The 24,849-nt window shown below is 36.1% G+C and overlaps 1 protein-coding gene across 2 annotated transcripts; it reads left to right on the plus strand.

Moving 5' to 3' along the window:
- The first annotated feature begins 1,124 nt into the window (after positions 1 to 1,124).
- LOC131153333 (lysine-specific demethylase JMJ28) lies at positions 1,125 to 11,621 on the plus strand. Of its 2 annotated transcripts, XM_058105564.1 has the most exons (14): positions 1,375 to 2,086; positions 2,178 to 2,323; positions 4,213 to 4,318; positions 4,414 to 4,546; positions 4,680 to 4,743; positions 4,836 to 5,586; positions 7,317 to 7,646; positions 7,958 to 8,294; positions 8,385 to 8,497; positions 8,574 to 8,646; positions 8,733 to 8,818; positions 9,199 to 9,318; positions 9,956 to 10,023; positions 11,200 to 11,621. In XM_058105564.1, exons 1-14 carry the CDS (start codon positions 1,493 to 1,495, stop codon positions 11,240 to 11,242), a joined length of 2,964 nt encoding a protein of 987 aa, XP_057961547.1. In that variant the 5' UTR covers positions 1,375 to 1,492; the 3' UTR covers positions 11,243 to 11,621. The 2 variants fall into 2 exon arrangements, with proteins under 2 accessions (XP_057961546.1, XP_057961547.1); XM_058105563.1 differs by having other exon boundaries at positions 1,125 to 2,086; positions 7,958 to 8,497.
- Positions 11,622 to 24,849: the final 13,228 nt, after the last annotated feature.

The raw sequence follows: 24,849 nt of genomic DNA on the forward strand, positions 1-24,849 counted from the left end.
GTGAAGATGCCAAAATTATCAATCCCTTTTCTTGTCATCACTCAAATTGCTTACTGCAAATTTATAGGAATACTATTAGTATTGATAAAATCTTTTCTCTCTTGAACTCTAGCTTTAGCTATGCCAACAATTCAGATGTCATTTGAAAATTTTCACATTTTAACGCATCGATCTTACTTCTAGCACATTGCAAGTTCAGCTTTCCAACTACCAGATAAATGTCAATACTTCATGGGAAATGTATACATCCCCTTAAATGATTAGGGAAAGTTTTCCCTCTACCAGCTCATATTTCGTGCGTTTCCGTTTTCTTTTTCTTTTTTTTTTCTTTCTTGGCCTCTCATTTTTTCCATATTGTTGGGGCTTTGACAGGAAAAAGAATAGTACTTGTCACAGAACCAATGAGAGTTTATAAGGTAATCTATTAGCAATAATACCAACAGCAGAAAATGCAGCTTCTTCATAAATCATATTTCAAGACTTGAGATCCTATACCTCTTTTTAATCCTTATCCAAAAGTAGTATTCTTGTATTTGACATTCCTTTTTTCTGTCCCTCCCTCTGTCTGTTACAATCCATCAAAATCATTGTGCATGAATCAAAATCCAAAGTGGGTTGGTCCAAAAAAATTCCCACTAGTGTAGAACTCTGATTTCCTGAGGAGGATGCAAACAAATTAGCCAAGCTCAAATGCTTCTGGCAGAGATTCATTGTCGTGAGGATTGTTTGGTGTGATGGAAAATTGGGCTGCAAGAATTGGAAAATCTAAGAACAAGAAAAATCTTGACAAATTTTTTAGCCAAGGTAGCCCTTACTTAAATACCCACCAAATATATCATTCAATCCAATCTTTTTCATGCAAAACCTGTTAGGTTTGCCTAAGAAATGCATCCAAACATCACTAATCAACAGATTGCTTCAATGCTGCAATTTAAGAACACTCAAAACCATACCTATATTGTATCCATATACCAAAAATAAAAACTTCACGAGATGGAAGAAAACAACAATCTACTATGAACATTAATCAGACATTAATCATTTCAGGAACCCTTTAATCATATATATATATATATATATATATATATATATATATAGGTAAGGTAAGGAAGATAAAAATCGAAACCCACAAAACGAAAACAGAGAAAGATTAGGGGACTGCCAAATTTAGAAGAGATTTGAACTGGATATTGATTTTGGATTGATATAACCCGCAAGAAGTGATAATTATATCACTCCCTGATTCCCACCAGTGAAGATTTCAAATCGTTTTTGAGATCAGATTGGACTTTCCATTTGAAATATTTCGAAAATATACGCAACTGTTGCTCTCAATAAATACCCCTAAAAACAATTACTTTTCCTTCTGAGAAATACTCAGTGGGCAGTCTGAAAGGGGGACGTCTTTTCTGGGTTCCTCTGTGTTTCGGCTTTGCATTTTCCCTGCAAATTTTCTCGAGAAAAAAGAAAGGAAATTTTCCAGGGAGAGGGAATGGAGGAAGAAGAGGCCTTGCCGGACCATCTCCGGTGCGCTAGAACCGACGGCCGTCAATGGCGGTGCACTAGGCGAGTCATGGACAACAAGAAGCTCTGCGAAATTCACCATCTGCAAGGCCTTCACCGCCAGCACAGACAGAAGGTGCCGGACTCGCTCAAGCTTCAAAGGAAGCGAAGAAGAAAGGTGAATCGCGATGCAGCGTTTCAGAATCGCGCGATTAGGGCAAATGGAGTGGAGAAATTGGCGAAGCGGAAGAAACGGAAGCGGCCGGTCGGAGCGTCGGAGGCTTTGGACGGAGCCTTGAAGAAGATGAAGTTGAGGAAAGGTGATTTGCAGCTGGATTTGATAAGGACGTGCTTGCAGAGGCAGGTGGAGAGGCGAAGAGGGCGCGAGTTGCAGGAGAATAGCGAGGGAGAGTTGGTGAGAGACTTGCCGAATGGACTAATGGCGATTTCTTCAACTCCATTGCCGCGGCACATCGGCAATGCCAGTTCTTCTGAGATCAAAGTCGGAATCGATTCTAGTCCTTTCACAAGAAGGCGCTTTCGATCAAAAAACATAGCACCAATGCCCATTGGTTCAATGCAGGTGATTTTCTTTCAACAGTTTCACTTCTCTGTCAATTTTTTTGCTTGAATCTCTTTGTTTGCTTAAATTTCTTGTTCTTCCTGTTAATTAGATTGTACCTTACAAGCAAAATGTGGAAAATTTGAGGAAAGGTAAGAGGAAGAATTGCCATTGGTGCCGGAAGAGTTTTCGTCGGACTCTAATTAAGTGCTCCTGTTGCCAGAAAGAACTCTTTTGCACCGACTGCATCAAAGAACGGTAAATTCTTTCACTTGTTTTTAATTTTAATTTCGAATGGCTTTTGTTTTTATGATTCATTTCACATTGATGGTTAAGCTTTCCTGGTGTTAAAATTTTCAAATTTCTTTTTTAAATGTTTTTTGAAACATAAACTTGCGGTCAATGTTTTACAGATTTTCTGTGTTCTTAGTTTTTATTCCTTTTGGGGCTTGTGGTGTATCATGATCTCATACTGATGACATCATTTTCCCGGTGTTCATTTTGGTGTGTATATTTACTCATAATATGGTTTTTTTGGCCCTTTGGGAGAGCAAAAGCTGATTGTGAACATGGCTTAATTGTGAATTATGAATAGCGTATATTAAATGAACAGCAATCTAATAAACAATTCTATTCTATTCCCTTTGAGAAATATACGACGGCCTAGAAATTCTGAATCAATGAGAAACGCTGGGAAATTTGGTGCAAATGTATTCATGTTAAAATGGCTTAGCAAGTAACCATGTAATTTCATATCCACCAATTTCATTACAAAATTTTCATCATCATCTTTTATGCGACTGCAAAACCGTAAAATGATCCACAGTGATGCTTTTAGAGAAGTAGAAGAAGATAGAAAAAATCAACAAGATTTGATGAGTTTAGGATCGTGGTAAATGCTCTGGAACTGAGTGATTAGTGTCTCTTTTTGAACTTCAAATTTGACAATGTCGTTGGATTACACATTTACACTAATTAACCGTGGATTCTTATAAACTTGAGGCATCTACTGTTGACAATGTTGCCCTTCCTGTCACTGCGAAGGCATCAAATATCATAGAAGAACGAAACTGGTTATGGCCCGAAGAAATCACTGGAAGAGTCGCTGAAATCAACCCCTTCTGAGTTTTAACCCCAACCCCGCAGTTCAATTGTTTGGAAACCTTCTGCTACAGGGTCCTTCGCCTTTAACTCTGCTCGAGATCTTTTAAGGTATAAGAACTCGACAGTTCCTTGATCCCTCACAGTAAACTCTGCTAACTATGTTCTCTGTCATCACGCTTCAGAGTACAGAAATCACCTCTTTCTTTAATGTGAGATGGCCAAAGAAATTTACCAAAAATGCTACTCTAGCTCTTAAACATCCTAGATATTTTTCTAATTGGGAGGAGGAGCTGCATTGGTTTTCATCATCAGGGAATAATCCATCTGCTGCCATTTGCAAGTTAACTTGGACTACATCCATATAACAATTTTGGAAAGTTAGAAATGTAATGTTGTATGGAAATTCTCCTTTTGTCCCTGAAGCTGTGCTGAATTGTTATTCTTTTCTATGTTAGAGGTTGTTGTTCTAGCCTCAGAAAATTGACTGGTTCTTTTAATTTTGTCGTTTTATTTTCCCCTTTGAGCTAATATATTCTCTCTTTACCTTCTCCCAAAAAAATAAATAAGAAATAAAATTAAAAATATGGATTCTTTACCAATGAAAATCAAAACATAGCAATTAATACATTTTTCATTCCTTCTGCATTACTTTCGTCCTTCTTTTTCTTTTAGTAACTTGCATAGGAATGGAACTTTTTGGTTAAAAATTAACACCATTAGAAGCTTGTAATTCAAATACTTGTTTAGCATCTACCATGTTGGAATGGTAAAATTTTAGGCTTCTCATGTAATTAATGAAACAAGCTTCCTAGTGATACAGAAATTCAATTATTTTCTGATTCCCAAAAATGGTTTATCAGTTCATAAAAAAATAATAAAATAAAAAAGATGGTTTATCTTGAGTGCTGGGCCATGCGTCATGGCTCATCATATAAAATATCTTGCCTTTGTTCTGTATGCCCTGCATGCTTTTTGTTTTTGTTCAAGTTCATTGGCATGATTCTATTGAAATAACTAATGGGTGAGACTTCACATGAACTTAGGTATTTTGATACACAAGAAGAGGTTAGGATAGCATGTCCAGTTTGTCTACGAACTTGCAGCTGTAAGACCTGCCTGTTGGATCAATCTAAAGATGTTGAATGTAAGGTCTGACTTCTCAGTTGTCTGAATTGTAAATAAGGGCATGCTTATTTCTGAATTTTTATGCTGATATTTTGATTAACATTCATACTTTGTTTCAGGAGTTTTTAAGCAACAAAAATAAGGTTGACAGAATTCTACATTTTCATTATTTGATATGCATGCTTCTTCCTGCATTGGAGCAAATCAATCAAGACCAGAGCATAGAACTTGAAATAGAGGCGAAAATAAGAGGTAATGATAATGATTTTACATTTTTGACAAAATGACTCTGCTTTTTGAAGTCCCAAGCATTTACTTTGAGCTGGTGTTTGACTGATTTCCCTATGAAAGGCATCTTCTTTGCTGATATGCATCTGTACAACAGATAAAACTGCTTCTGAAGTTCAGATTCGACAGGTTGAATTCAGCTGCAATAAGATATGCTGCTGGTATTTTTTCTGTTAGAATTTTCATTGAATTAAGATGATTATATAATTTTTGTATGTTGTCTCTCTGAAATATGATTTGATTTTTTGAGCAGCAATAACTGCAAGAATTCAATTGTGAATTTCCACAGAAGCTGCCCAAATTGTTCCTATAATCTTTGCCTTGGTTGTTGCTGGGAATTTTGTCAAGGAAGCATACCTGGAGGAAGTAAAGAACATGTCTTCAAATGTCCTACTCAAAGGAAATCTTCTATATGTGGTGACAAGAAACTTTCAGAGATGAGGCAGATAAACGAAACTGAGACAGGGTTTGACGGAAAACAACATGCATCTTCAGGAACATTTCCTAGCTGGAAAGCCCGTAATCATGATGGCAGTATATCTTGCCCACCCACAGAGTCTGGTGGTTGTGGTGGTGGCCTCCTTGATTTGAGATGCGTTTTTCCCTTAAGTTGGACCAAAGAATTGGAAACAAGCGCAGAAGAAATAATTTGCAGCTATGATTTTCCAGAAACTTCAGATGTTTCTTCATGCTGCGCACTCTGCATTGACCCAGATCACAAAGCTAGTGGGAAAAAGCAGTTGCGAGAAGCAGCTGGTAGAGAAGATTCCAATGATAACTTTCTATACTGCCCAACCATTCAGGACATCCACTGTGAGAGTCTTGAACACTTTCAGACGCATTGGGCTAAGGGCCATCCCGTAATCATTCGTAAGGTGATTCTGAGTACATCAGCTTTAAGTTGGGACCCAGTAGTCATGTTCTGTACTTATCTTGAAAGGAGCATTGCCAAATATGCGACTTGTAAGGAAGCAGTTCAGGCTAATTACTTGGATTGGTGTGAGGTTAGTCCTCTCCTTGAAATAGTATGCTTTGTCATAATGCAGCTTATTGTGCTACTCTTGTTTCCTCCCTTCCTCTCTCCTCTCACGTGATTTGTAAATAATAACCATAGTCACACCAGAACTTAATGACAGCCTTGAGAAGAGCATATGAACTGTGATTAATTTCAGTATATAGCAGGCTGTCTATACTATAAATCAACTTCTGGACAAAAATGTGTGAATGCAACCACCCCCGCCTCCTTTAAGTACCATGTTTCTGATCTTGGAGAAAGATAATACCCAAGATTGCCTCAGTTCCATGTTTCTCAGGCTTCTAAATTGGTGTCTCATTTTTATTTTTTTTCGAGTCTGTAGTTTCTTTAACTTCAAAACAACAGCACAAATTCCTAATTCCCTATGTCAAGCACCAAAATGTCATGTCAACATTGTTTTTTTTTTTTTATTATTCTTTTTTTGGCGTGTGGGGGAGTGTGTTTCTTTTTTGTTAGAATATTTATCACTATTCATACCTTTATCTACCCAAGTATTTTTTTTTCTTTTATGCTCATCCATATAGAATTTGCATTCTTTTGGGTGTTACAGGATCCTGTGATGGTAAAATAATGCAATATCTTTTTGGAGTTTTTTCCTCAGCCCTTTTTTTTGTGAACATCCAACATTCACTTGTCATGCATTTTCAGTGTACTGGATAATGACTCTTGCAATTTCAAACTTTCGGCTGAATAAAGAGGAGCATGGATCTTTTACAATAAATTCTGTTTAAACATTATTTTGCTAAACTTTGGTTTATTAAGTTTCAGAAGTTTAACTCTAATTCGTCTGATTTACTTGGGAATTTATCTCATCTGCCTCCACATCTGATAAAAGATATGGAGGATATACCTATAAGGAATGGGTGAAGAGCAGCAGTGTGGGGATGGGATTTTGCCTACTCCTGTGGAGGAGATAAATGGTAAGGACTTAGAAGTTCAACTGTTGCTGGATAAGATGGACCTGTGGCTGTCTCATCTTGGAGTCAACGACATATGCATGGGGGTTAAAGAGAGGCTTTCTTATCTGGTTTTTTAATTAGTTTCTTTTGTTTTTCTTTTCTTGTTTTTGTATTCTTGTTGATTTCTTGTCCTCTTTTAGTTTGTAATCCCTTTTCCTTTCTTAATATGATTTCTTTTATTATCAAAATATAATCAGAGTTTTTAAGATGAGATGTATCTGAAAGAGCAAGATCATGAATTTAGTACTGTTGAGTTATGGAGGCATACTTAAAACTAGCTTTTTTTGTCACTTGTAGAATACACCAGGATAATATGAACATATATGAATTTCCATATGATATTTGTAGACATTGTTGCCAAACTCCCCAGCAAAAAGGAAAGAACTAAAATTTCATATCCGAATACAGGCATCAGAGTTCTTGTTTCCAACATTTATTCCATATGAATGAGTGGGGAGAGGAAGGGAGGATGGGGTTTAAATTATGTACCCTAACATATTTCATCCTGTTGTTCAATTTTTCAGAGAATAAGATTGGCAAGCTGCCTATTCTTTCTCAACCGAATGCATATTATTTTCTATGATTATTGTTATATTGGTCCAGATGTTTTGAATTTTGAATTTTCTTAAATGCATTGAAGCCAACTGAATGATTAGTGATTGTATTTTATTTATATTAATCATTCCATTTGTCACTTTCTTTGGTCAAATATTTGTCAAGCTTATGTTTCATGTGACAGGTAGAAATTGGTGTTCAGCAGTTATTTATGGGGTCTCTAGCAGGGGGAACACGTGCAAATATGTGGCATGAAATGTTGAAACTGAAGGGTTGGCTTTCTTCCCATTTGTTTCGTGAACATTTTCCAGACCATTATGCTGAAACCATCCATGGATTACCGCTTCAAGAGTACCTGAATCCCAAATCTGGCCTACTAAACCTTGCAGTGAACTTGCCACGAGGAATTCCTGAAGCTGACCTTGGACCATGTATCTATATTTCATATGGCAGTTCTCAGGAGCTTGTACATGCTGATTCTGTGACGAAACTTTGTTATGACTCACATGATCTGGTAGGTATAGTTCACTACTCCATTTCTCTAATATTCTATTCATGTACTAAAACTTTTCTGGCATTGTAACCTTTTTTAAAGTGCCATGATTCTGCATTATCTGCATACCGATAGTATTTTAGTTGAAAGAACACTCTTTTTTTAGGGGAAAAAAATTCTGAAACATTTTTGCTTGTCACCTGCTGAAGTCCCACCATCTCTTGCATTCCGATCCCCATGAAACATACTCTAGTCCAGCATAAGTGTACTGGAGAGTTTTATGTAAATGCGAGTGATCCTTGGCATTCATTTGGTTCGCTTTTATTCCACAGGTCAATATTTTGGCACATACTACGGACGTTCCAATTTCAAAAGAACAAATTTCTAAAATAAAATTGTTATTGAAGAAATACAGGACTCAAGATCAGAGGGAGTCTATGGATCAGAAAACAGCCAATAAAATGAAACAAAAATCATCATTGCCTGGTGAAAGCATGAAAGATGCTGAGCTGCAAGATACTATCCGAGAGACAAACTTACACCAGGGGGTTGATAGAGTACCTTCGTCTTCCTGTGCTACGCATGAAGTAAATGATATGAGTATCGAAAATGGAATTTTTTCCCATGCTGAGAAATATGATTCTGATTCTGAAGCCTCAATACTTTCTGGTAAAATTTCTCAAAGCTCCTCAGAATATGAGGAGTCATGTCAGGAGCATATAAGAAACTCTAATTTTTTTGGCAAGAAATTTGTGGCAGATGCTTGCGGTGCCCAATGGGATGTCTTTCGCAGACAAGATGTTCCAAAACTTCTAGAATACCTCAGAAGACACTCTAATGAGTTTAGGGAAACATATGGCTTTCCAAAGCAAGTGAGATATGCCCTAAAGTAGACATAATATTATATTTGAGGATTTGAGTTAATGTTTACTCATGCATCTGCTGCAGGTTATCCATCCCATACTTGATCAGATTTTCTTTCTTGATACAACTCACAAACTAAGGCTTAAAGAGGAGTTTAGTGAGTATTGATTATGCCCTTAAATCTTTTGTTACATCAAAAGAAAATAAAGAAAGTGAAATAAATCTACCTGTTACTGCCTACAGAAATTGAACCTTGGACTTTCAAGCAACGAGTTGGAGAGGCTGTCATCATACCTGCTGGATGTCCATATCAGATTAAGAATCTGAAGGTAATGGGCATTTATACCTACATGCACATGCATGTATATAGGATATGCATGCATGTCATTTTTACGTGTGCACACGCATGTGAGACATACTGGGGAAGGAAGAGGGAGAACTTGTCAATTTTTCTGTGACAGATCTCTCAGATCTTATTATGTTTTGAGGGTTCAAACTTCAAATTTTTTTTATTATTCATTCATAACTAGTGATTATTAGATCATTAATTGTTTACATATATTTTTAGACTTATTTAATTCTTTATTTGCCATATATAGAGGTGAATATTGTTTAATTGTGCCTCAGGTTGAATTTAGCAAGTGCCATATTATTATTTATTACTGCCCACATTTCTTGAATTCTTATGCATTATAATTTGTAATCTCAGTCATGTGTTAATGTGGTTATGGGTTTCGTCTCACCTGAAAATGTTGCCAAAAGCATCCAGTTGATTGATGAGCTCCGTTTGCTTCCTGATCATCATAAAGCCAAAAAAGACAATCTTGAAGTAAGTATTCTTACAATCTTAATTACCAATGCATTTTCTTAATTTTTTTTTCTGTACTGAGTTTACCCCTCCAGGAAAATGACTACCTTTGTTGCAAATGCAATAGCAACAACAAACCAAGCCTCAAGTCCCGCTAGGTGGGGTTGGCTACATTAATCCTCTTTTGCCAATTTACACAATTGGGGAAATTTTCCTTTGACAATTTATGGGCTATTAATATTAAGTCCTTTTCACCACCTCATTCTAAGTTACTTTAGCTCTACCCATGCCTCTACCCTTTAGTTGCCACTAACAGTACTAGCTCACTCCTAATTGGTGCATTATTTGGCTTTCATCGCTCATGTTCAAACATTTGAGCGGCCCCTCTTCATCTAATTTTTTACATGTTTTATGCCTAACTTACTGCAAATATGTCCATTCCTTAATTTATCTTTTAATGTTATACCATGCATCCACCTTAGCATTCTCATTTTCAACAAATTCTACATTTTGCCTACGTTGTTTCTTTGTTGCCTAAAATTCTGATCCATATTGCATAGCTGGTCTCATAGCCATCTTATAAAACTTTCATTTTGATTTTAAGAGTATTCCACAACACACCCGAAGCACCTCTGTTTTACCTTTGCTTCAAATGCAGGTGAAGAAAATGTCACTGTATAGTATGAGTGCGGCAATCAAAGAAATCCGAAAGCTTACATGTGCAGAGTAAGTGGCCTGCTGGAATATAAAATGTTAACTTTGTGCTTCTTTCTGTAGCATCTGTGACTTGCATTTATACATTAATTGTTAAATTTTCCTTAAGTTTGTCAATTTGCATGATACTTGTCAAATGTGAACATTGGGAATATCCACTATTTTTTATTGCCTTGTACAATCCATCTGTGTGACTGTAATATGCAACAATGACACTTGTCATCTGGCACAGTATTTCCCTTTTCATTGGGTTCAAAATTGATGGACGCATCATGTCCATTTTCTCAGGGTCTGATCAATAACTTGTTTGCATGCATACTATTGAATGGACTGTATTGAGTTGAAGGAGCTCAAGGGACTGTCAACCCATGTGATGAGAAGCATAAATTGAGTAGTCACAGTTTCTCTGTGTTACGGGGATTTAAGGGCACAGTAGAAAGCAGAGAGTAATATAGAGTTGTATCAACCATAGGATTATTTGAAATTTGTATAAAATTGTCTCAGCTTGAAAGAGGTTCCTAGGTGATGAGGAATGCATTGGATCAAGTTTTACCAATAGAGTTAGGTCCATGTTGACATTCTCTCAGTTGTGCATTAAGGTGCAGTGTGGCACAGAGGCAAGGTCCTCGCTGAGGTAATGGTCTTTCATTGAAAAGTCACCTTGGAATCTTGTAAAAATGCTTCTTGTAATACAAGTTATCTGCTCAGCAACTCCTCGTGTGCAAACTAGGTTTAGTTGCTTGGGTTTTAGGCACTTGAGCAGTTCAGGGCAACTTGTCGTTAAGCTACATGAAGCTCACCCAAATGCTCCCGGATGAAATGCATTGAGCCCATATGATGAAATGCTTCACTTTGAATTCAGAATACACTGAAGCGGTAGATCTTTGGGCTTTTTGGTCAGTACCCCTTCTTAATCGCCCCTACTGGATTGTATATCAATTTGGCATGTGAATTGGTATCAAAATTCTGCAGCATGAAGTTTTTGGGCATCCATAGCCAATTTGAGCTTTTATAGAACCTGACTACTGATTGCTGATCATAGAGTCTTGCCTGCATGAACAACCAATCTGCCATCATGTTTTATATAAACACATCATTTTTCATGTTAATAATACTGTCCTATGAGTTTGTGAGCTTCTCAATGTAAAAGGAGAAGTATGTGACCAACATGTGTATATTGCTCTACAGCGGACTTGCAGAATCTTTGATACAAACAACTGGGTTGATATAGCATGAAGCGACTGTCTTGGAATCCTACCATTTTTACAGTCCAAGGCCAGTTTTGGGCTCAGAGGAAAAGTCACGAAGACAAAAATTCATAAAGAAGCAAGTTACCAAACTTCTGTTGCCACTGTTTGATCAGTTTCTCATCTTTGGCTGGCACATTGGTCTTTGTTCTAAAAGAAGCATGCATTCCATGCAGAAGTTTTGACTTGGCTGTGCATTCTCTCTCTCTCTCTCTCTCTCTCTCTCTCTCACATTTGTCAGTACAGTGATGAAGGAATCCAATCCCTGCACTTTTAGTGGGGGTTCATTCTTGTAATCATCAATCTGTGGTTTTGTTGACATATTGAGCCGTAGCAAATCTTTATTTTGATACCGCTAGATTCTAAGACTAGGAATTCCTATTATCTTTTGCTTTATAGGTTCTACATTTTTTTCTTTTCATATTATAAAGCCCCATCAAGAACCTTTGGATCTAACCTAATACAAAGAATGCATGCATCACAAATATTGGTTACAATTATTTTATTATTTGTTTTCCTTTCATTGAATACTATCTATTACTCTTAACTTGATGACTAACCAATTCCTTAAAATGAAAAGGGATTACAACAAAAAAGAACCTCTTCTAGGATCACAAAAATAGAGATTTCTAGACTTCACATCTAATTGAATTGTGGGAATATAACAAAATTTCCTTCATGAATTATTAGAAATCAACTCATCGAATTCACATTTGACCTAATTCTCAGTTTCTAGTCGGACTCCCCTAATGGAGAGAAACCTTATACCACAAGAATTTAAGGAATTTTGAATGGTGTCCAGTTCTACATCGACAAGTAACAAGAAAATAAAAAATAAATTATCTAGCGTTTTTGTTGGCTTAATTGGGTTTTTTAATCTTATTTTGATGATAACAAAATGAATGATGTTTTAACATGTGTTGTTGAGTAATTTTATTTTAAGACTAAGTCAAAAGACACTCATGGTTAATCCAGGAAGCAAATTGTAAATAAAAAACAATCAAATGAAAGCTTATCTGAATATTGAAGAAATGAAAGACACATGAAGAGCTTAAAAGCTTGGCAGGACTTGAAGTAAAGATTGAATCTCAAAAGGTTGCAAGACTTGATTAAGGAGATCATGCTTAGAAGAATGTTTGTAAGTATTTCAAATTCATTACTATTTAGATATGTGAAGCTCTTTAAGATAAGTAAACTTAGAAATCATTTCTTCTAAAACCCTTAAAAATGATTTTGAAAGAGTGGTACTTAAGCTTTTCAAAATAAACTAGAGTTTTAAAATCAAAAATGAAAAAGAGAGGACTAGTCAGCCAACTGACTCCCTGGTTTGTCCAGTCGACTGACTATTTTGAACATAGTTGAGTCAGCCGACTAACAATTTATCAGAATTAATTTTTTTAGAGACCGAATGTTGTCAACCGCCTGTCCAGTCGATTGACTAATACAAAAATGACTCAGTTGAGTAAGTCAGCCGACTGACTCTGCGGAGATTTTGAATTTCGAACTATATAGGAAGTTTTTCAAAATTAATTCTATGATTTAATATCTTTTGAAAAGTTACCTACATACTTCATGTCAACTCGTTAAATGAGAAAACTTTTCTTTAAAAAGTCTATAAATACCTCTCTTGCTCAATGAAAACATACGCTCAAGCAATACACGATTTTTACGCTAAAACTCTCCTAAAGCTCATACTTGCTCACACTCTTGTTGGGAGAAACTCTACGAAATTGTTGGTTGATTAAAAAGCTTTTATTCTGATTTACAACTAAAATTTCTATATCAATAAAAAAAAACCATTGGTAACTTCTAAATCTTGAGCTTCATATTTTCTATTTAGTTTTGGTTTTGAAGTACGATTAGTGATTTAACTTGTACAACTTACTCTGTGTTTGAGAGTGTTTTTGTACAAGATTCCTATTCTTTTCTATTAGCTCTTTGACGGTTCAAGGCATAGTTGGATCGTTACACCAAGCATTGGTTGTTGCTTGAAGAGGTTTCTCTTCCTGAAAAAGAGGTTGGTTACTGTAAAGGTTTTTGTTCCACTCGAAAGGAACAAGGTATACTGGAATGCTTAGGTGGTTGACCTAAGACGAGGACGTAAGCTGGGGTAAGCCAAATCTCGTAAAAACAACGGTGTCAATCTCTTTCCCTTTTCTCTTTAAATTCTAGTAACAATATAAACTGCATAGGTGTGTTGGTTTAATCTTACAAATAATATTGGATATTAAATAAACCTAAAATTAAAATTGATTGGGTTGATCAGCATTGATTGCGGAAACCGATCAGGGAATACGTTGGTTGATCAACACCTAAAATCTTTTAACTAAGGGTTTATTTAAAATCTGAGTTATTGAAAAGAGTGATTGAATGTTATCTTAATTTCCAAAGGCCAACTACAGAACTTGCATATTTATATATAGGGCTGAATATTGCAAAGCATATATTGATTACTTATATTGTGTTTGTTTGATTTGAATAGTTAATCAATTGGTTATGTATGTTGTGGTTGTGGATTGAATAAAAGAAGTAAATGTTTGTGTGGATTGCCTAATCAACAAGAATATAAGAAGTTTTTAAAAGAATTGTAAAAAGTCAAAAACTCTTTAAAAGACTAAGGAATTTTAAATAACCTAATTCACCCCCCCCCCCTCTTGGGACTACACCTTAGGTTTCAGTTTTGTTTAGATATTAATTAAAAATGTGTTGTTTAGTCAGGGAAAAAAAAAGATATCTATACTGATTCAGTATACTCTAAAGACACCCTCAATACAAAATTGATGATCTCACAAAGATTCAGTTTCATCCCTGTTGACTATACTAGAATATGTGGAGCTTGGCATGTCTAGAAGCACAAGAGAACGTTCTTTTGCTAATATTTTTACCATACTATGTCATTCATAACACTACTATACCCTCTCTATTCATTGCAGGGTGGTTATTCGTTAGCACGAGTTTAGCTTACATGTTTGGAAGTGTTATATTTGTGTGTGGCTCTTATACTTAGTGGGATCACAAACAAAGGAAGGAAAACATGTGAGAGAAGTCTTCTTGTGCTGACAGTAGAAGACCCATTGATGAGTACCCTGTGCTCGTCGACGAGTAGATACCAAGAGTCAAAAAATCTCAGAATTAAAGACTCATTGACAAGAGGATAGATTTTTCGACGAGTGGGCTTCTTTGTCTCGCCGACGAATCCCCTATACTTGTCGACGAGTGCACCTGGACTACAAGAAGTTATTTGAATTTTAAATTTAAACGGTGTGACGGTTGGGGATTGGGAGGGAAACCTCCGAGGGCTTGTTATATATGTTCTTTTGGGCATATTTTAACATATAAGAGAGTAAGAGAGGGGTGAGAGAAGAAGAGAAGATCATTGAATGTATATCTTTGATTTTCATAGTGAAATCTATTAGTGATTGCTCCCGTCGATGTTGGCTTTACAGAATCACGTCATTCGTGGTGTCGTTGCTCTTATCTTTACTCTATTTACATTACTATGGTTGTGGAATAATTCTATATTCACCATTTACTTTGTTGCAAGTATATATGTGTGATTCTTTATACAATGTTTATTCCGCTGCGCATTGTTGGAAGAGACCCTTATTTTCACAACAATTGGTATCAGAGCGTGTTGTATGATCTCTGAATTGAAGGATCTTTTGGTGCAACAAGGTTTGGTGAAAGGTTTATGCAGAATTTCAATCGGATAACATGGATGCAACGACTTGGAATGAATTGGGAGCAATCATTCATCTTACAAAGGACGTGTTGTATCACATCATGGATGAGAATTCTCCGGCATTAGTTTGGTGAAAAGGGAAATGCTGATATATGTCTAAAGGTTCGTCAAAATATGCAAGTGTAATGGAAGAAGACTCAAAATGTAGTGATAGAGATATGCTACGTGTTTCATCATATTCGAAGTGCCTCATGAGAAATTCTTAGATCTTTGATACCGGATGCTTTTATCCTAGAAAATGCTTTGACATTTACAGGTCAGTTTATACTGGTTGCCTTTTGATGGAAGAATGATATTTCATGCAAAATGTTTGTTATTAGAAATGTCAAAATCAAAATGTATAATAGTGTTGTAAGAATCATATGTGATCTAAAGCATGAATCGGGTCTAAGGAAGAATGGTATTTCATTGGGAACTTTAGACTGTAATAGATATAGTTATGAGTATGAATGTGGAGAAATGAAAGTGTGTGAAGGTAACTTGATAGTGATGAAAAGGGAAAAGTAGTGGGAAATATCTATGCACTGCGGGGTGTTACGGTTGTAGGTAGAGTTGCAACTGTTGAATCTGAGTCAGGTATCCTGTGGCATATATGGTTAAAGCATATGGGTGACTACATGTATTCAGATATTTGGAAACAAATGATGATAGCATCAGGGGATATGCATATGTATTTCGCGTGTTTATCATGAAGGGTCTTAGTGTACTTCATGTAGTGGCTGAGGTGGAGAACTAGATTGGGAAAGAGATTCTCAAGTCAAACATTGGGGCTGAGTATACTAGTTTCATTCAAGAAGTTTGTGAGTAGGGCAGGTTATATGCAGGACTTACAGGGTACTTCTTGGTGAAGTCAGTGAATATGACACATTTCTCGTATGATCAATCGCCAAAGGTATCGTTAGATGAGAAGTTGCAAGTGAATTATGGGCAGGTTTTGCGATAGACTACTCAGTTGTGAGTGGATGTCCATTGGTGCATTATTCTAGTGATAGAGGATTTAGACTTGGTGTTATGTCTAGACAATACATCTTTATAAGTTATAAGAAAGGTGGGTGCAAGCTAAGTGATCCTATGGCAAACAAAGGGGTGATCGAGGACATGGCTTTTGGTATTAAAGTCATAAGGCGGCATACTCAGATAAAGGAAGAGAAACAAATGTCAGAAAACTGCAGTAGCAGCAATCATGTTATTTAGGTGAAGTGAGGGACTCAGGGCAGAAATGCAGGGAGTTCTATCTCGGGTCAACGGTATCACGGTATGAATGGGCATGTGATGCAAGTGGAGCAACAGACTCGGGACAAAGTTGACATTGGTCATATTGCAGGGAGTTTCAGCTTGAGAGACTAGCAGAATCATGGCGGGCTCATGTGCACTATCCGACCACTACTCAGGTGAGTTGGTGAGACTTCCAGTTTGGAAGAAGGTGATAGGATGTTGTGGAGTGATATATCTGTTGTATGTGAATAACATATTATTGGCTAGAAATGCTTTAATTGAGGCTAATCATTTGGGAACTCTATTGATAGTTTTAGACATGTATGTGTTGGATACGGCCAAGATAGGTCCTAGTTTGTTGATTCGCATGGATAAAGCTGTAAGGAGATTGGTGTTATCTTAGGGTGGCTTTGTGGACAGAACCGCAGGGAGACTTTTTTTGTCATCTCAAGGAGGTTCTATGGAGAATCGTTGTGAAATGTCTATCGTTCGGCACCCAAGGACGGGCTATGATGTCCATGATATGTCAAAGGTCTTCCATGATTGTGTAATGGAGTGTTTCAGCCGGCAACAGAGTAAACCGTCAGTTGTTAGTTTTGTTGAGGATTATGCAGGAGGCTTTGGTGATTTAAGGCTTGCAGCAGCTTTTGTGTTTCCTATTGTGGGATGGTCTTATTGGAAGCCTAGGGTGAAGTCTTCAGGTATTGCATCTACAATTATATCGGGATTGATGGTAGAAGTTGAAGCTTTCATCGGCAAGTTCAAGTGGCATTGCTTGGACTTAGTGCATGTCTCCAAGTGCTAGAAGGGAGACGGTCCCAACCGAGCATTTCAAGTTCAAGGTGGATAAATTAGTCATGTTTTCAGGTTCTCCTAAGGGGCGTTTAATCGCCAAGGTGGAGATTGTTATATTTGTGTGTGGCTCTTATACTTAGTGGGATCACAAACAAAGAAAGGAAAACATGTGAGAGAAGTCTTCTCGTGCTTGCAGCAGAAGACTCATTGACGAGTGTCATGTGCTCGTCGATGAGTAGATACCGAGAGCCAGAAAATTTCAAAGTTAAAGACTCGTCGATGAGAGGATAGATTTGTCGACAAGTGGGCTTTTTTTTTCTCTTTGATGAATCCCCTGTACTTGTTGAAGAGTGCGCCTGGACTGCGAAAAGTTATTTGAATTTTAAATTTGAACAGTGAGACGGTTGGGGATTCAGAGGGAAACCTCCGTTATATATGTTCTTCTGGGCATATTTTAACATGTAAGAGAGTAAGAAAGGGGTAAGAGAAGAAGAGAAGATCATTAAGTGTGTATCTTTGATTTTCATAGTAAAATCTCTTACTAATTGCTCCCATGGATGTAGATTTTGCCGAACCACGTAATTCTTAGTGTCGTTGCTCTTATCTTTACTCTCTTTACATTGCTATGGTTGTGGAATAATTCTGTATTCACCACTTACTTTGTTGCAAGTATGAAGTATGATTCTTTATACAATGTTTATTCTGCTACGCATTGTTGAAAAAGACCCTCATTTTCATAACAGGAAGTCCTCGTCCAAAGAAATATTTTACAGAGAGCCGACAATGAATTCCCTTAATAACTAGCTGTTTTGATGTTTTGGAATACCTCAATGAATTTAGTTGATCCTTTTAGGAGGCCCCAATGACCATAGATCGAATCTATCCAATTTTTATAGTGTGATGATTGGATGTTCATTGACTAATTGTACCTACCGTTTCTTTTTTGGCGTCAATATCAACAATGCAGTTCATCCAACGATAAACCTAATCCAAATTATAGAGCTACAACACAATCAAACCCAAACAAACAAAATATTACTCATTTTTTTACTTGCTGTTTTATTTTCCAATTATTTCTTCAATTAATAGATAATATAATAGAACCCGAAAAAAAAAAAGACTATTAAATTCAAAATATTCAATATTTTATGCTCAATTGAATATATTAGAAATATAATAAATAAAAATAAAAGAAATATAAAATGTAATAGAATAGGAATTTTCGTATATATGGAAGGATCTCATCTCATAATTATCCATTATTGTTTGTCTCTAGCATGACCACCTGATAAAAGGCGGAGGGAAGTGGGATAAATGGCTGATGCTACTAGAAGGATTCCTCTTTGGCTAATAGGTAATGTAACTAGTATTCCTGTGATAAGTTTAATAGGTATTTTCTTTTATGGTTCATATTCCAAATTAGGTTCATCTTTGTAGAAATCGGATGAACTAAGTTGTAGACATAAAAGCGTAAGAACTCAACAAGACCCCTCTTTGTTTGTAGGATTCGAGGGGGGGGAGTCCTGTTGAATTTTTAATAAATAATATATATATTGTTTGTATTTGGATATAAATGATAAAATAAAACAGACCCCTTTTTTCAATGTTTCAAAAAATTCCACCCCATCCTTCTTTTCTTTTTTTTCTTTTTTTTTTTTTGCTGATGATATTTTTGTAAAATGAACTTCATTGAGTCAGAACATCTGTTTCTCGATAGTATTTATCGATACTTTCAAAGTAAAGTTAGAAGAAAGAAGAAATCATTCAATTTGATTTCCTAGATGACACAATATAATAAATATATATATTTTTGTAGATCATATGATGCAAATCCTTTCTATACTAATAATTACTTACTTTATTAGTATCTTATCAAATTTTTTTTATAAGTTCATATTGAAAAAGTATTATTTGCTCAATAAATCTTTTTTTTTTTTTCTATTCATATGCAAGTAAATATGTAAAAAAAAAAAAAAGAAGGTTCAGAGGATAAACCTGGAAAAATCAAAACTAAAATTATATTATTAAATTTAATTTATGCACACAATTTTTTTTATTTATGCAGTTATGTTGAGAGATTTAATTAAATTCATGGTACCCTTTTATTATTATCTGAATTCTCCAAAAAAAAAATCGAATCAAATAATTTGTCAAAGCTGGTGAATGGTGATGGGTCAATCTTCTTGATATATTTTTTGATCAACTGTAAGCGTTTGTTTTTAAACCGTCACTTTATGGTGATATATATATAGACACATATTTATATTATTTTAAAGGAAATAACAATGTATGCAGAAATCCATTATAAGGGTTAGAAAAAGAAATAACTATTTTAAAAATTTTACTTTGTGAATGTCTTATTATTTTCCTATGGAATAACAATAAATATATATATATATATATATATATATGTATAAAGAATAATTTAAATAATATGATTTTTAAATATTTTGCAGATATTTGGTTACATCTCTCTCACCCAGCCAATGAGATTTCAGTGCGCATCAATTTTGAAAATTAAAATTTAAAGATATTATTTTTAAATATTTTCTGTTAAAATAATATTATTTTTGAAAAACACTCAAATTAAATATCACCCTATTATTTTCGAAATATATGCTTTATGAAAATGTAATGGAGATGGTGACCGATTACAATCCATATCATATGAAAACAAAACATATCCCAAAACACAATTAATCAAATTAAAATATTATTTGATCGTACTAAACTCAAAACCAAATAAAAGGGTAAAGTTGGTTGATTGTTTCAAGAGATTATTATATATTTTATCAAATACAAACTACTAGTAAATTTCATGAATGATTTGCTAGAATTTGGCAGTAGGTTCAAAATCAATCAGTGAAATTCAATTCACAGCTTATTATGCTTTGAACTTCTTGCATTCAACTCACCATTCCAGACAACCCTTGTATGTTATACCCTACTCTTTATTTACTCTTCTTACGAATCATTTGAAGGTTTCGTGAAATGAAATCGAGGATGATGATGCTCGATCACAGAATTAAGGCTCCATACTACATCGAATGCCAGATTTGCACAGTGAAATGCAGGGAAATATAGAAACCTTACTTTAACTAACTCTCAACTAGTTTTTTTTTTTTCCTTTTTTTTTGAAAAAGAGGGCGGCACCTCCTAAACTTTATTAGAAAATCCCTTACTTATGGCGGAGGAAAACCATGGTTACAATTTTGAGACTTTAGGACAATAAAAACAAAATTTCAAGACCCTAAAACTAACTTAACCAACCTAAACCAAACACCAGCAACTAAAAAAACTAAGAAACTAAACCACTAAAAGTGAATTAACACAAAACATCATGAGCGCAAAGAAGGAAAACCCAACAAGTCCAATCGAATCATTCCCTTGACTTGCTGAGGAAGATCATCTTGACAACTATATGATCGAGAAATACCAGATTCACCCTGCTTGGCAAAGAAATCTGCACTTTTATTCGCTTCCCTGTAAACATGTTCCACTTTGAACTGTATGCCTCTTAATGCTAGCAAAAGTTCTTCCTACAAATTCCATAAGTTCCAAACCGAACATTTCCTAGAATTTATCCACTGAACCAACAAAGTAGAGTCACATGCAATCTCCACTTGATCAAGTCCGAGATCTTTGCACAGATTAATCCCTAAAATAATCGCCTTCAATTTCGCCATGTTATTTGTTCCATAACCCATAATGAGGAAAAAGCTGCTTTAAATAAACCCTTTTCATCTCTTATCACGCCTCCACCACCACAATTCCTTGGGTTACATCTACAGCTCCCATCCATATTTAGCTTAACCCAACCTATCCCAGGTTTACACCATCTGACTACACGAGGGAGACGAACCCCAACATTTTTTACTTGAATATTCAAAGCATGAAGGACTGCAATATCCGTGTAAGAAGCAGGTGCACATTTATTTAGCTTGTTTGAAATGGATCTCAGCCAATATTTAATATCAAGCCACACAGTTCTCACCGAATCATGAATTGATTCCATCCTGGCTCTACATCGACGAGTCCAGAGTCTCCAAATGATGAGACTAGGTATAAGACCTACCAAATGCCTAACTGTGAGGCTCGTCTTGCACAACTAAACTGGACATTAATTCTGCCTTTCTAAGTACTTGTTGTCATACAACTAACACCCAACGCCACTGCTGCTTTTTTCCATACCTCTTGAGCAAAAGATCCAGTGCAAAACACATAGTCTAGAGATTCAATCTTGGCATATGAACAACAATCACATCGAGAGGCCATCTAGACATCTACTTCTTTAATACGAGTATCAACCAGAAGACAAGCGAACCAAGACTTCCACATACAAATTGACACCCTTTTTGGCAACATAGGATGCCAGATCCATTTTGCAATTAAGAATTCCTCTTTATGCTCCCTTATAATTTTCCAAGCACTTGCCGTGGTGAATTTTCCATCTATTGAAGGTTCCCATATTACTGTATCAGAACCCTCCTTGCAAGAAATAGCAGAGTTCATTACTTCCTCAGCCTGATCTTCACCCAACAGATCCACTAATAAATCAACATTCCACCCATCTCTATCCCAACAATCTCGAGTTCGAAGCTTATAGTTACTGATTTCTTGAACCTTAGCACAAAGGGGTCCGGAAGCTAACCAACAATCAAACCAGAAAGAAGCCAACCCTTCTTTAATTCGAACACGGACATGCTCTAAAACTTCAGGAATCACACGAACAATCGATCTCCAAAATCTAGTTCCTTTCTTTAGTTTCATTTCTCTCAAGTGGTGCTTCTTATACAAATACTTGGCTTTAAAGAATTGAGTCCACAGATTATCCATAGTTAACAATCTCCACACAAACTTCATATGCAATGATTTTTTTACCTCCTCCAAATCCCTAACACCCAAACCACCCTCACAAACAGGCTTACAAATATTAGACCAAGAATACCAATTCCTTTTCCTTTTATCATTTACTCCACTCCAAAAAAATTTTGATAACATAGCATTTATCTTTTTGAAGATATTAGTAGGAATGTCCAATACCGCCAATTGATGAACCGCCATTGATGATAATACATGCTTAATTAAAATTAGGCGGCCCCCTTGAGATAAAAGCTTAAATTTCCAACCCGCTATTTTTTTTCCTCAATTTATCAATTAGGGGCTCTAAAATACGTGCCGTAAGCCAACCCAATACCAAAGGAACACCCAAATATGAAGCAGGAAAACCTCCTTCCGCAAAGCCAGTCGTCCTTAACAGAGATCTCTTCCGAGCAAAAGTAATTCTCTTTGACAAAAAAATACTTGACTTTTCTTTATTTATCAATTGATCAAACCAATCCTCATACTTCTTCAAAGTCTTAATAAGCATTCGAATGGAACTTCTCTTGCCATTAGCAAAAATAAGAATGTCATCCGCATAGAGAATGTGAAATACCAAAGGCGCCCCACGAGGATGATAGTAAGCCCTTATCTTATTCTCCATAAAATTTTTCTTTAGAAGTCGAGAGAGAACTTCCTGTAAAATAATAAAAAAATAAGGAGATAAAGGATCTCCTTGGCGAAGCCCTTGAAATGGTTTAAAGAAACTTTTATAAGTGTCATTCATCATAATGGAGAAGAGGAAACACATTCCGCCACTAAACCACAGAATCTTCGAGAGAAACCAAAACTTTCTAGAACCAAGTTTAAAAAATCCCAATCGACTCTATCATATGCCGTAGCCATGTCCACTTTGATCATTACATTTCCACCATTAGACTTCTTATGCAGAGAATGAACCATTTCTTGAGCCAAAGAAGTATTTTCAAATATACTTCTACCAGGAATGAAAGCTCCCTGTTCCGGAGAAATCAAAGTAGACAATAAACCTGTCATCCTTGCAACAATAATTTTTGAAAAAATTTTGTAGATAACACTACAAAGACTAATAGGCCTAAACTTGTCAAAACTCTGAAGATTTTGAACTTTTGGGATTAGAACAATGTAAGATGCAGAATAAAATCTAGGAAGAGGGGACCCAGCAAAAAAATCTCTAGCTGCATCGATCACGTCTTCTTTTACAATATCCCAGCAATCTTGGAAAAAAGCAGAGTTAAAACCATCCGGACCTGGGCTACTATTTCTCGGGATAGAAAGAATAGCATCCCTTATCTCCACCTCAGACAGATCACGACACAGATCAATATTCTCCTCTTCAGAAACCATAGGAGAAATTATATCAACAAGGTTAGCTATTCGATTGTGTCCTACACCTGTTAAGAACGTTCGAAAATACCTTACTGCACTCTTATGAACAGCTTCCATAGAATCCAACACTTCTCTATTTGGAAGTTTCAATGAATGAATCATAGTGTTCTTCCTCCTTTGGTTCACAAAAGCACGAAAGAACTTTGTATTGTTATCCCCCGCCTCCAACCATTTCTTTTTTGCTAGCTGAGAAATACGAATCTCCTCCCTCTTTTCCCATGCTTCCAGCTCGAGTTTAGTAAGGAAAAAATCTTCCTCCAATTCAAGCGAATACCCTTCCTGAAGTTGAGCCTCGAGAGCCTCCACACTTTCCTCCAATTTTTTAATGTTCTGTTGTACATGTCTAAAAACCTGTTTGTTCCAGTTTCGAATTGCAACTTTCGTATGTTTCAATTTACCAGCAAGTCTAACTAAACCCAAACCATGAGACTCCTCCCTCCAGATTTCCTCTACGCAAGACTTAAAAGATTGGTGCGGGCTCCACATATTCTGATACCTGAAGGGAGAAGGACCATACCGATGCAGATTTCTATGAAATCGAATAATCCAACTAACTCTCAACTAGTTAATTGTTAAAACCCAATTTCATCTAGGCCAATGCAATTGAAATCAAAGATTTCTCAATTGAGCAAATGATGGAGAAAAATTAGTTGATAACGAGCCTCTTCTATCTACTCATAACTCTTGCCAGCAGCATACACTGGGTTTAAACTATGTGCAAACATGATTGTGCATATTTGGGGGCTTGATCCACCTTATTGAAATAGAAGACTATCCTTAGGTAGAATATGCTTTTTTTTTTTTGGTTTTGCTTGGAATAAGGTGATGTCAGTATCCAAACACCCTTTTTGGGGAAAAGGGAAATTTTCCATTCATTATACTAACATTTTGTCTAATACCACCTATGGAGAACTCTAGCTTGATTAGGGAAATGATGGAAGGTTACTCCCAGCATATACCTTCATTAAATCTGAATGGGACAACCCTTTATACCTCTATTTGAAAAAACAAATTGCACTAATGGGCCATTCCCCTTTGGAAGATCATGGAGAGCACCCCGCTGCTCGTGGTGACAACTTGCAAATGGAATTGAAGCTCTGATCAGTGTGTTTTGCTTGGAGATTTTGCAGTTGAAAACGTCAAATTATAAACAGATTACAAGGCAATCACAGCGACACTTGATGTTTCCTCAAGATTGCCAATCCAGCTTCTCCCACTCGAGTACGGCTGACGGTTCCTCAACATGAAAATTAAAGCTAGTAATCCGGCGTTTAAAAGTTTGAACCTTGAATTGGCGCTAATAGAAGGCAAAACTTCAAGCTACATGACCACTACTCAAATAATCATGTGGCCATGTAGTGTAAATACTTCCAGGTTGATTCTGCAATGGACAGACCAAAGAGATGAATATGCAAACACCGGTTTAAGATAATCCCAACTGGAACTGTTACGCAAAATGGACGGAGAACCAGCACTGATAAGCTCTCTCTCTCTCTCTCTCTCTCTCTCTCTCTCTCTCTCTCTCTCTCTCTCTCTCTCAATTTCACAATTTGGTACCGCAGACCACATTGTGCTTCAGAATCACAAAGG

The sequence above is a fragment of the Malania oleifera genome, chromosome 4 (assembly GCF_029873635.1).
Source record: "Malania oleifera isolate guangnan ecotype guangnan chromosome 4, ASM2987363v1, whole genome shotgun sequence".
In the NCBI taxonomy this organism is placed as follows: domain Eukaryota; kingdom Viridiplantae; phylum Streptophyta; class Magnoliopsida; order Santalales; family Ximeniaceae; genus Malania; species Malania oleifera.